Genomic DNA, 13,834 nt, shown 5'->3' on the forward strand with positions numbered 1-13,834 from the left:
TCAGGAAAAATAAAAATAGTTAATTCAAGATCTGCTTTCAGGGACTTCCCTTGTAGTCCAACAGTTAAGAATCTGCCTTGCAATGGAGGGGATGTGGGTTCAATCCCTGGTCAGGGAACTAAGAACCCACGTGCCCCAACTAGAGAGCCTGCGTACCGCAAGCTGCAGAGCCCACGGGATGCAACAAAGACTCAGTACAGTTGGAGAAAAAAAAAAGGTCTGGTTCCAGATCAGGCTACAAATTAGAACATTAAAGCTACGGGAAAAAAGGGAGTAAAAACTCCCTTTTCAATCACTGATGAATACCCCCTTTCCCCGTCCCTCCATAGATCCCAAACTCATTAACAGTCTCTTCAGAACAAGTCTTTCTATCTCCACATTTAAGAATCTTTAAAGACAGTGACATACAGCTCTTGGGTTCAATCAATTTCACAACTGATTGTGCTATAACTCAGGTCGATATTCTAACTGCTCTTTGGCAACTGGAGCTGAGAACACTGAGATGGAAGTACTAAAGGCTAGGATTCAGCTCTACACACAGGTTCAGTGTCGGCTTGTCTCCTCTCCTTATCTGCAGTCTACTATAGACTGACATCACTGGGCCAAACAAAAAAGGTGGGGACCAGGGGAGAATATTATGTAAATTTGGCATTATCACAATCTTTTTCTGTTGCTCAAGATTCTAAAATTTCAGTCTAATAATAAACACTAGGCAACCCTTAGTAAGTTTGTGAGTCACTGACAGAGATATGACTCAAATGTTACTACTCACTTTAAAAGACTAAAAAGCCATAGCCAGTTGGGCAGGGATGAACCATATTAGTAACCACTAAATCATAACTAGTTGAAAGGCAACGGTTTCTTCTGGGGACAATTTCCTTCATGTTTAAAGAAACCACTACCACATGTTTAGGAAGCAAAAATAACATTATAAAAGGAGAGAGAAAACAACTCATTTCTACTTTGAGGCCTGGCTCCACAACCATATTTCTTAATCAAATTTTAAGTGCCTCAAAAGGGAGTATTCTGGGGTAAAAGAGAGATGTTACATCTCTGGATCTGAGTGTGGATTACATGGGTGTGCAAAATTCACTGGACTCAATGCATTTAACTGTATATAACATTTTTACAGCAATTTAAAGGAAAAAAATTTAAGTGGCTCACTTATACTCAAAATGTAAACCCAGAATGAAACTTAAAAAAAAGTTCATTTAAATAAACACTCATTGCAAATGACAAGTGCTATAACAACAACAACAAAAATGTGGAAAATACTTGAGAAATGTTTGAATCATACCATGGAAGTACCTCACTCGAAAAACCCAACTTTCCATGCTAAATGTTTATAACATGAAAATTACTTATGTCCGTACTAAAGCAAATCATAAATTTAGCTGTTCTGAAAAACACTCCTTTGAATTCTATTTGAGTTCCTTTTGGACTGGATAAGGTGTTCTAATTCTCTGACCTGTTCACTAGGAAATAGAGGCACTGTTGGTTGCCCAGCCCTTATTCAAAGAGATGCTATCAACATGGCTTATAAAAGTGAGTATGTTCTGGCCAATGCTCATAGTCTGGGTTTAATTATTAACAGCACCCTGTTTTATTCTAAATAGTCACAGTCTGGTTGATAAACTTATTGATCAAATTACATGATTACTCCTCTACCTAGAAAACCCCACATCATTTGGCCTCATTGCTTATTTCCTCTCCTCTCCAGACACACTGGTCTTCCTCCGTATACCTGTGCTAAGTTGCCGTCAGTCATGTCCGACTCTGTGAGACGCTATGGACTGTAGCCCACCAGGCTCCTCTGTCCATGGGATTCTTCCAGCAAGAGTACTGGAGTGGGTAGCCATTTCCTCCTCCAGGGGATCTTTGTGACCCAGGGATCGAACCTGTATCTCTTGGGTGTCCCACACTGGGAGGTGGGTTCTCTACCACTAGAGCATCACCTGGTAAAGTACGTGAACTGTGAACTCCCTGATGTTCAAGCTGGATTTAGGCAAGGCAGAGGAACCAGAGATCAAATTGCCAATATCCACTGGATCATCGAAAAAGCAAGAGTTCCAGAAAAACATCTATTTCTGCTTTATTGACTATGCCAAAGCCTTTGACTGTGTGGATCACAACAAACTGTGGAAAATTCTGAAAGAGATGGGAATACCAGACCACCTGACCTGCCTCTTGAGAAACCTATATGCAGGTCAGGAAGCAACGGTTAGAACTGGACATGGAACAACAGACTGGTTCCAAATCAGGAAAGGAGTACATCAAAAGCTGTATATTGTCACCCTGCTTATTTAACTTCTATGCAGAGTCCATCATGAGAAATGCTGGGCTGGAAGAAGCACAAGCTGGAATCAAGATTGCCAGGAGAAATATCAATAACCTCAGATACACAGATGATACCACCCTTATGGCAGAAAGCAAAGAAGAACTAAAAAGCCTCTTGATGAAAGTGAGAGTGAAAAAGCTGGCTTAAAGCTCAACATTCAGGAAACGAAGATCATGGCATCTGGTCCCATCACTTCATGGCAAATAGATGGGGAAACAATGGAATCAGTGACAGACTTTATTTGGGGCTCCAAAATCATTGCAGATGGTGACCGCAGCCACAAAATTGAAAGACACTTATTCCTTGGAAGAAAAGTTATGCCCAACCTAGACAGCATATAAAAAGCAGAGACATTACTTTGCCAATAAAGGTCCATCTAGCCAAAGCTATGGTTTTTCCAGTAGTCATGTATGGATGTGAGTTGGACTATAAAGAAAGCTGAGCACTAAAGAATTGATGCTTTTGAACTGTGATTGGGAGAAAACTCTTGCAAGTCCCTTGGACTGCAAGGAAATCCAACCAGTCCATCCTAAGGAAATCAGTCCTGAATATTCATTGGAAGGACTGATGGTGAAGCTGAAACTCCAATACTTTGGCCAACTGATGTGAAGAACTGATTCATTTGAAAAGACCCTGATGCTGGGAAAGATTGAAGGCAGGAGGAGAAGGGGACGACAAAGGTTGAGATGGTTGGATGGTATCACCAACTCAATGGACATGAATTTGAGTAAACTCTGGGAGTTGGTGATGGACAGGGAGGCCTGGCATGCTGTAGTCCACGAGGTCGCAAAAAGCTGGACACAACTGAATGACTGAACTGAACTGAACTGAACCACCTTGGAATTCAGCCACACACTTAACTCTTCCCTACCTTCTTCACTGAAAACCCCTACTCATCGTTCAGGTCTCAGCTCAAGTAACCCTTTCTCTGAGAAGGCTTTCTACAGTAGTCCTGTCTCTCAGAACACCACTCCACCATGTTCCTTCCCTGAGTATCTCTCAGGTCCAATTTTTACATTTGTTAGGTAACTCTCTCTGCCACTAGACTCCAAGCCCCTTGAGAGCAGAGACAGTGACTATTTTTGTATCCTCAGTGCTTATAACACAGTACTTAGCACACAGAAGGGCTCAGTAAGTATTTGTTCAATAAATGTCACAGATACAGGACAAAACACTGATCATTCGTTAACCACTAGAAAGGATCCCAGCAGACTTAAAAGGTCAGGGAAATGAGGAAATGCAAGAATCTGGGAACTAGAAGACAGCAGACATCTATTATTTCAACATTACACAAGTACCCCATCTCTAACTCTACAACCATAACTGCTGTCTCATGGGATAACTGTTCTGACAACACTAGCCACCAAACCTTGTTTCAGTTAGTTCCCCACTCTTACATCACAATCTTACACATGACAGGAACACAATGACTAATTTACAAAGCTACACACAACTCCAAGAAAGGTCTGAACCACACAGGGACTTTAAGATGCAAGACTTCTGAAAAGGTTTAAGGAATTTTGCCTCTAAGTCTCTTGCAGCCTTTTGTTTCCTATATATACATGTATATATATATATTTCCAATAGTTTCCAATATATACTATTGCAAAATAAATTAGCAAGCAGCTCTGCTGGCTCAGTGTGCCTCCTTCATAGAGCAGCGTTACACTACCTAGCTCAATGAAGACATCTTCACAGAAAAAGGGACTTGAGATTCAACCAGAAAGAACTCATGGTCAGGGAGTCACCAATGGCTGACTAGAAAAAAATCAATTAGATTGTTAGTGATTCAAGCAAACGTTGCATCAGGTTACATCACAAGAAGAAACTCAAACCTAAACTGATGGCTTATTTAAAAAGACTGCTTTTCTTTGAAGTAAAGGAAGTACTCAAGCCACTCTAGATTATGGAGATTGAGAACCACTGAGCTCTGTTTGAAAATCTCTTGCAAAAACACGGCCAAATACATATGGCTCAAAGGACTGCAAACCCTGGGAAAAGTCAATTTATTTTATATAGCAAAGAGCTGTAAGGATTAAACAAGATAATGGATGCAAATGTGCAGCTGTGGGTTCCACTGCTATACACTATACACAGATAGTGGTAATTGACAATTTCACTCCCTGTCCCAACTTAAAGTGCCTTCAATATAAATAGAAGATCTGAAAAATGTCTCCCCCCCGCCCCCAACTTTACTGAGAATATAGCTCTGAAAACTGCAATGTTAAGGGAAAGTCTGTAAAATAAATATGCAAGTCCTAGGTTATCTGTATCTTCACCCTTAAAAGACGGAGGAGTGCAGAGGGATAGTTCATTTTCCTTCCTATATTATTTCAAAAACACAAGCATACAGCTGTTGAAAAAGCAAGACTTTCAAGAAATTCCAAGCACTCTATATTATTTCAAAAACATAAGCATACAGCTATTGGAAAAGCAAGACTTTCAAGAAACTCCAAGCACTGTCAGGTGACACCATCTAATTTTCAAGAAAGCAAGAAAACCATCTTCATAGTTCATCTGCTCCCATGATATAGAGCATCCATCCCACCGTAGTTCATCTGCTCCCATGACAGAGAGCATCCATCCCACTTCTAGGAATCCAGCCATTCGGTGCTTGGTGTTTTCCTAGGTGTTTGACCTTAACAAGACTGCTTTTTATCTCCAGTTTCACATATGAAGTGAATAGGCCCAGAGAGACTAAGCAATTTGTCCAAAGCCACAAGGTGCAAGCAGTACAGGCTTGGATTCCTATTCATTCTTTGAAGTCCAAGACCGCGTGCTGTGCTTAGTTGGTCAATCATGTCTGACTCTCTGCAACCCCAGGCTCCTCTGTCCATGGGGATTCTCCAGGCGAGAATACTGGAGTGGGTTGCTATGCCCTCCTCTTCCCAACTCAGGGATTGAACCCAGGTCTCCCACATTTGTAGGTGGATTCTTTACCATCTAAGCCACCAGGTAAGTCCAAGACAAGTGTTCTTTATACTAAATTCTAACTGCCTCCCAAAGAAAGAAGCCTAGTTTAAGACAGTTTTATGCTTCCTGGGCATAGAGAGTAAAAAGATTATGATTTCAAGGCTGAAAATGACCAAAGATGACTAATTAACCATGAGAAGTTAAGGCATGCATGTTCTAACAATGTCAAAACAAGGTAAATCAATCTATATCACAATATACTAAGAGTTAACAACTTGGATTCTGGGTTCAGTAAGGCCTGAGTTCAAATTATGAATTAACCATTTACTAGCTATTTACCTTTGGTGCAAATTTAACTCCCTAAAAGTTTTCTATCCATAAAATAAAGATTAAAAATACTGACCTACCTACCTACCAATCTCACCCAGTTGTTGGGTGGTCAAATAAAAATGTACATTGGTAACCTGAAGGCTTACAAGTGCAACTTACAGAAAATACAACTCCATTTAGTCTACTGACTTGACGGGACAAACTGCCGTAAATCAAGACTGAAAAATGCACTCAGTCTAACTTACAGCGTAATTGTTACATATGACCATTTTAGGTTTATGCCCATATATAGAATCTTCTCAAATAAAGTCCAGTTGGTTAGTCATTTTTCTTTCCTAAAAATTTAGGGATTGCTCAGAACAAGAGGGAAAAGAAACAAGATTTCTGGCTAAATCATAATTGCAAAAACTAAATAAACACTGACCTACTATATTAAGTCCGTTCCTTTACAACCACGCAAATGAATGAAATGTTACAAGAACCCTAACGTCTGAAAAGAGAATTTCTAAGAACATAAAATGTGAATTTTAAAACGTATCAATACATAATATATAGGTGCACATGGACTTTGAATTGGTATTAGGACTTAATTTGGGGTACCTGTTGGGTGTTAAAAGATGTCTTAATTTCACAACTAAGCAGTCAAGCAGATTAACGAAAATTAAACAACTTTCTCTGGATTGCTACAACAGCTTCTTCTTTTAAGACAATATCATCACTTAAAGAACATAATAATCAACTTACTCTCGAGAGAAAAAACACTTGTCTACTTTAGTGATAATCTAGAGAAAACTTCAATTTTTTGTTCATGCACCCCATCAATAAAATTTTTTAGTAATCCCCAATATACATGCATTTATAAAATGTACCATGTGCTTTTCCATACACACATGAAAACACAAGCAACAATATTTTAAAAGAATGACATAACTTTGGGGATGACCTATCTAATTACTAAAGTATACCAATGAATAAACATGTCTTTATCAATGCACAGTTTGAAATAATTAGTGTTTGATGTAATATTCTCCAAACAGGAATGCAGTTAATGACAGTTTTTCTCCGTTTTGTGGCCCCTGTTATGATGATAGGTGTCTGGCCTACACTCAATTATCCTTCTATCATCAGGAATGCAGTCACAAATGCCTTCACCATTTAAAGGTACCAGGAACGAGGCTATCATCATCAAAGTCTACTACACAGCTTAAATCTTTTCCTTTTATAAAACATTGGGACAAAGGTATTGAGCACTATATTTGAACTTCTTTAAAAATGCCTGTAGGAATATGCTTTATTTATGCTTCTCGTCACTCTTACCACAAGCTCAGTTTCTACCTAATATAGGCCATAAACCTCACTACCGCTTTGACTTGCTTGTTCACAAACAAACTGAACGTAGACTTTGTCCTAGATTCATGAATTAGAATCCCTACAGTAGTATTTCCCAAACTCTCTGCCAAAGACCAAGGTGCACAAACCTCTCTTGATGAACACCTATGACCACAGCAAATTCATTTTTATTACTAAACCTTTAAATTCCTCCATTTCAGCTAAGTTTCCTACTTTTCATTTTCTCCATTCTTTCCCTTTTTATCCAACCCTGGACTTGAATCAGTTCTCTCAATATTAATAATCTATAATTACAGAATTCCCAAAAGATCACTGCATCATCCACACTAAAACAACAAATTAACATGAAAAGACTCATATAAAAGTCAGAAATTTAACTTCCAAATGTTCCCTGTAAGATTATTCAACTATGAGATGACAAAGCCTTGAGGGGGAAAAAAAAAAAGAAAATTGAGTATCCTATGACAGAAGCCTTACCATTTTTCCACTCCTGTTTGACACACTGATCAATGCCAAAAAAAAACTGGTACACCAAGTCAAGATGGCAGTCAAAATAACTGTCAACTATATTCCACAAACTGTTGAGGAAATGGTGTCAACCCTATTAATACAATCTAAGGCTTACTTGCTCAGGAGCATCTCAAAATTACCAAACTTAACATCTTGCTTAATGACTTTCCTTCACTTTCAGAAGAAAACAAAGATTTATAGAAATAACAAGAAGTAATTCAAGCTATGAAATTCCTCTGACCCCTTTGTATTCATGTAAATGAACTAAGGACTCAGTGAGGCAGCTTGGTTTGGATTTGGTTAGTAGCACAAACTACTAACCATTTCACTACAAAAGATTTTTTTCAAACTTACGTTTCAAATATGAAAAATAAACCACTGTGATACTTTTGGCAGCAGTCATATACAACAGTTTGATTGCAGAGACTAAATTATTTGCATACCTTCAGATAAGTACAAAATTCAGCATTTCAGACAATCCAAAATACACTTTTTGAAGTGTATATATATATATATATAACACTTTGGACAAAATCTCCCCACAAAGCTTATCAATAGCCTCTTATCGTATCACCTGAAATAAGGATGCAGAGAGGCAGTATCTTTAAACTTCAATATACTGAAGAAGACTGTTGCAGTTACCTTATTTCTCTTCTGCAAAGAGGAAGGGCTGTATCAGATATGTTAAAAATCGCCAAAGAAAATGTCAATAGTAGATATATTTGTTTCTAAGATTAAAGGGAGTTTGAAACCTTTGGTCATGAAACTCAAGAAGTCAGGAATATTGCTTATTTTTAATTTGAAGGCCAATCCTGTGATGTGTAACACCTATACAAAACAACATTACTTGCAATTTGAGTTATAGTGACTTAAGGAAGGACTTCCCTGGTGGTTCAGACGGTAAAGCGTCTGCCTACAATGTGCGAGAGATCATTTGTGCAATTGTACCAGAAAGCAATTTTCTAGTGGCCTACCCAGTCTATCATTACAAAAATATTGGAAATTAAGAGTGATTAACATGTGACTGTCATTGCAGATTGCAGGGGCAAAGTCAACAGCCCCATTATCCTACAGGAAATAGGGTAACTCTCTCCATACAATCCACTTTAAGCCTTCTTCATTCTTGCATTATAGAACAAGACAGTATTTACATTTGAAAAAAAGAAAGTGATTTCAATACTACCTGTTAAAATTCAAAGTAATTATTTCTAAACTTAGTGCCAATAAATGTGAATCTTGGGGCCAGTGGCAACTAACAATACTGAAAGTAGTTAAAGAGAAAAAAAGCAGATCCTTTTAAGAAAGGATCCCTAAGAAACTCTTAAGCAGTGTAAAATGCCCTTTAAATTCTATCACAATTAAAGTTTTTTAAAAAAGTACACAACACACTGTTACAAACGTCTGTGTATAGGCCTGACACCTGCACATGCACATGCATACAAGAGACTCAAATGCTTTTATCAAAATGGCTCGGTAAAACATTCTCAGAAGCAACGAGAAAGATGTATTAGTTACTAAACTGGACACAATTGTCCGGGGAATGTTAAGGTTAAAGTCACAGGGAACAGCTGGATGCTAGGCCTTAGTGATGTTTGCAAGCCTTTTAAAGAGGAACTTTTACCAGTTCCTTACATGCCTGGCATCACCTGAATTGTTTTCATTAAGTTCTCCTTGCATCAACTCTCTTTAAAGTACCAAAAAGTCTGATGTCAGTATCTTCAAGTATGATTCCCCATCTGAGAAAAGGCTTGACAGAAATTTTAGGTACTAAAATATATCCCCCTAAACTGCCCGAAAAGTCATCCTTCGTCCCAGATCCCAGTGTGCAAAGCTTTACCAGTTACAGGCTTCTGAACACAAGTACACCCAACCTCAAATGAGTTACCGGATGAAATGTAGCTGGTAAACAGTAGCAGCCAGCGCTGGGGGTGAGATCTGTGTAAAAACCATACTACCAGCTATTTTATTGTAAATTTGTTTGAAAAACTATAAGGGGTGTGGATAGGATTCCGAAGAACAGACTGAAAAATAATACCATTAATAAGTGGCAAAGGTAGTCCATGTGTTATTGTTTTAATTCGAACTCTCAAGGACAGGCTTCTGGTAAAGTACACAAACATCCTTTGTATTTTAAATACCTGCTTGTTTAGTCGGGTATTCCTTTGTCTCTACAAAAATCAGAATGTACAGGGAGAAATGAAACTCCGAACTTATTTCGGACTACCGATTTCCAAATAACCTAGATTGTGTTATTTCCAGTTTGACCATGTTTACATGAATACCACCCAAAAGACAGTTAGTGACATACTTGCGTAGAGAAAAACTCAGAAATTTTTCGTTTTCAACTTGTACTGAAAAACCATGTTATTCTTCCTACAGCCAAAGAATTATGAAAGAGCTTTATCATACGGGTTAGTGGAGCAATCTACACTCCAGCAAAAAGTATTCGTTTCATTTAGGTTCTTAGTATTTATCTGAAGTCTGAAAATGATGCATCATGAACTCAGCATTTCAACTTGAGAATAAAAATTCAAACATACCTTTTGTTGAATTCCAGCTTAAGTGATTTTTTATGTAAATCTTGCAGCTGACGAAAGGCAAAAAGCAACCAATCTCTGCAGTGATTAGTCATCTTTAAGACTATGGGTCACCTGCCCCAGGATTTTCTAAATGAACAAGGAATCCATGGGGCAAAATAACATTTTCAAAGGTGGGCCAGAACGGAAGGTTTATTTCTTCACTTCAACAGGGAAGCAGTGAAATGTAATCCTTTGAGTAACTCTTTGGTTGATGTTACCTTTGTCTCATCCTCATTTCATGCAATTGCATTAGCTTGGGACTGTGTCCAATGTTTCAACTTTAGAACTTTTCTTAGAAAAGTATGTTACCCCTCTAACACCTAAATTTGTATACAAAAATCATCTTTACTCCTTAACAAGTGTTTTTCAGCATGACCAGTGTGCAACTGACATTCACATGGCTTACAAAACCTAAGTCTTTTGAGAAATGTATTTCTTTTAGCTGAACCTCTATAATCATGACAAGAGATTGATTAAAATGCCAAGATAAGAAACAATTTATTATAGAGAGAAGAAAAATTTCTCATCCAAAATATAGAAATCTGTACAACTTTGCCACAATCAATATACATGAACTGTACAAATTTACACCAGTTCATAATTTACCAAATAAAAGATGACTAACAAAGTTCACAAAATAGATGGTGGTTTGTGGAAAAGACTTTTACCCAATTAAGTACAAGGAGAGTTACAAACCAGACCTCCACTTTCTAAAAATAAGAAGTTTACTCAGTCTTAGAAAACTACAAGCTAGCAAATGTACAGAGAGCTGGCTGGTGCTAACACCACAGTTGAGACAGTGTCTTTTTAAGGGTCTTTTTTTTTTTTTTAAGCCTGTTGCCAAGGCAGATTCTGGTCACTTGCTACTTTCAAGGCCAAAAACACAATACAAGGTCTGACCATTTCCCCAGGTCATGCTTACTAGTTTGTCTTATATACATTTATACATATTTTAAGTGCTAGGTAAAAGTCTTGTCATAAAATTTCCAGTACTACCATGTTTAAAATGTTGAGCTTTCCTATTGAGCTGCCAAAAAGGATAACAACTTTTAAGTGTAATAGTGCAAATTTTCTCTGCAAGTTCTACTGCAGAAAAATACAAATTTTCATTAAAGGGACTGACGTAAAAATTTAGGTATCATGTCTGGGAGAAACTGAAACCATCCTAGGACTTCACTCCTAGCAAATAAGATGATCATTTACTTGGACTCACAGGCTATTAAAATCATTGAAAGGTACTGTCCAAACTATGGCACTGTCACTTGAAAAAAATTTTTTTTACCACTCTATCTTGTGCCAGATCTTCACAGCTGTGACATGGTTTAAATTCCATAATCCATCCCCAAGGGGAGCCCACCCAAAGCAAAAATCAAATTTATCCATCCATTATAAGATGATCCATCCATAGACTATATCTTAACCTGATACAGTCATCATATTGTAGTTTTTGGAAGGGCTTGTTCTGCCCAAGAGAAGTTCCTCCTTACAGCTGATTCTGCTGTCTACCATTTGCACGTTGGTGCTGTTTTGGGTGCTACCTCCTGCTGGTGAGGCTTCGTACAGCACACAGATGGAGCCATCCTCGCCAATTCTGTAGGACACTTCGTACGGGTCAACCCAGAGCGTGAGTTCACTTGGGAGAAGCCTGAACAGCTCCTGACTGCTCAGTCCAATCCGCTGCGCTGCCTGTCCAATCAGAGGATCCATTTTATGGTTGATGCGAATACAACGGTAACCTGATCCCTTGCAGGGCTTCTCTGGGAACCAGTGATGTTTATAATGTTCTACACAAGAAAAGAGAGAAAACAATGCTTAGACGCCGTTACTGCCGGCTCCCGCCTTAGTCTCCTTCTTCTGTTGGCTCCTTTAAGTGAAAATGCCGAATATCAACTTTTTTTTTTAAAAGCCCCGCAACGCATTCGCGGATGTGCGCGGATGGAAAACGAGCAGGGCAGGGTTTTAGAAACAACAGTTGCACGGGACAAAACAATCTCCGGGAACCAACCGGCTGAGCCGCCAAAACGGGAATCAGGCGCGCAGCCTGCGCCAGCCGGACGGCACCGGCGGCCAGGCGGGAACCTGTTTACTTTCTCCACCCCACCCTGGCCGCACACAATAGGGTTTATGACTTTGGAGGAGAAACGCCACGGGAGTGTTAACCCCGAAGAGAAGGAAAACAAGCCACCCTAAACCACGCTCTGGGCAGAGCTGTAATTGTGCCGCTGACAAATCCGATGATTAATGGGCAGGGTTAGGAGGCGCGGGGGGACCGCACGTCTGTCCCGAGCGAGCTTCGGGGCAGCCGCGCCGTTTTACCCCCGGGCCCGACCGCCGAGCCCGCAACGGTTGGGCCGGAGCGGGGGGAGGGAGCGTCGAACCCACCCCAGCCCGTGGGTCCTTTGTCCCCCCCAAATCCGCGGAACGTCCGAAGACCGCAGCTCCCGCCTCGGTCGGCTTTAGTTTCTTTGTTGTGCGTCAGTTTTCTTCTCCCCTCCGTGGGCCAACCGCGGGAGGACAGGGAGCGCCCTCGACCCAAGCCCCAAACCCTCCCCGGGACCAGCCGTTAGCGGCCGCCTGGCGCGCCAGCCACCATCCCGCGGTCGGACTCGAGCGCGGTCGCCCGCGGCGCTGAGGACACTCCCGCGGCCCCGACGGCCCGGCCCCTACAAGCGCGGCCGCGTCCCCCCCCCGCCCCCGGCGTCCCTCGCCCTCCTGCCACCACGGCCCGCTCACCTGCCAGCAGCTCCTGCAGGCTCTGACTGAAGGTCTGCAGTTGTCGCTCGCTCGTGAGCCCCTTGGTGCGGAGGAACTTAGAGATGAAGGACACGGCGGCGGCGATCTCGCCTATCATGGTGGCGGCCCGACTGTAGAAGGGATGCATGGGGGCGGCGGGCGGGGGCGGCCCGGGGCGGCCGGGGCTCGGCGGCGCGGCCCCGACGGAGGAGCGGCCACCCCGGGCTCCCTCACAAGTCAGAGGGCTGAGAGGGAGAGAGGGCGTGAGCGGCGTAAGGCTACTTTTTTTCTCCTTTCTTTATAGTAAAAAAAGTTATTTTCGACACAAGAGGCGGCAGGAAAGAGGAAGAGACGAGCGACGGCGGCCTGGTCACATCGCTCGGACCTCCCCAGCCGCCTCCGCCTCCAGCTCCGCAGCCTCCGAAGCTCCCAACAGTTGCATTTCCAGCTCCGACGGGCTAAGAGATAAAGGGGTGGTGCAGCACTTTTTATAGAGCCACGGAAAGGAAGTGGCGTAGCTGGAGCGTGACGGCCCAGTCCAGCCAATCCAGAGATCGCACCATTGTGACGCAAGCAGATTCGGAGTCGGAGGGGGCGGGAAAAAGGGGCCAAGGGGCGGGTCCATAGACTAGGAAGAGAGGGAGGAGCTGACGTAATCCGCTTGTAAACAAATAAACCCTGGAGTGGCAGCGGGAGAAGGGGGAGCAAGTGGCGCGGGAAGGAAGAAACTAGGGGTGCGCGTGTGAAAGCCCCGCCTCCCCAGCCCTAGCTCCTCCTTCCCGCTCCAGCAACTCCAGGCACCGCGCCAGCGCATCCTCTGCAAGAGTACTCTGCCCGGGCTAGCCTGCAAGGAGGGTTAATGCTGTGCAGATAAAAGCGGCCCGGCTTAGGCTGTGGACGCCCGCGCCAGCGGCACGAATACGTCTGCATGGCAGTGGCCCGCTGACTGTACTCAGTGTTTACATCCTGTCCCCGACGCCGAGTCTACGTGGCTGGCTCCACGGGCAGGATGAGCAGCGGGGTGTGGGTACCAGTGCTGAGGATACGGGGAGTGTGGAGAAGAGCGGAGCGAACCGGCTCT

General features: G+C 41.9%; 1 protein-coding gene across 1 annotated transcript; it reads right to left on the minus strand.

The window, feature by feature from the left end:
• Nucleotides 1–10,499: 10,499 nt before the first annotated feature.
• On the minus strand, nt 10,500–13,198 carry BTG1 (BTG anti-proliferation factor 1). The gene is made up of 2 exons (XM_052639988.1): nt 12,754–13,198; nt 10,500–11,804 (listed from the first exon to the last, which is right to left on the minus strand). Exons 1-2 carry the CDS (start codon nt 12,899–12,901, stop codon nt 11,437–11,439), a joined length of 516 nt encoding a protein of 171 aa, XP_052495948.1. The 5' UTR covers nt 12,902–13,198; the 3' UTR covers nt 10,500–11,436.
• Nucleotides 13,199–13,834: the final 636 nt, after the last annotated feature.

Source organism: Budorcas taxicolor, chromosome 5 (assembly GCF_023091745.1).
Source record: "Budorcas taxicolor isolate Tak-1 chromosome 5, Takin1.1, whole genome shotgun sequence".
In the NCBI taxonomy this organism is placed as follows: Eukaryota; Metazoa; Chordata; class Mammalia; order Artiodactyla; family Bovidae; genus Budorcas; species Budorcas taxicolor.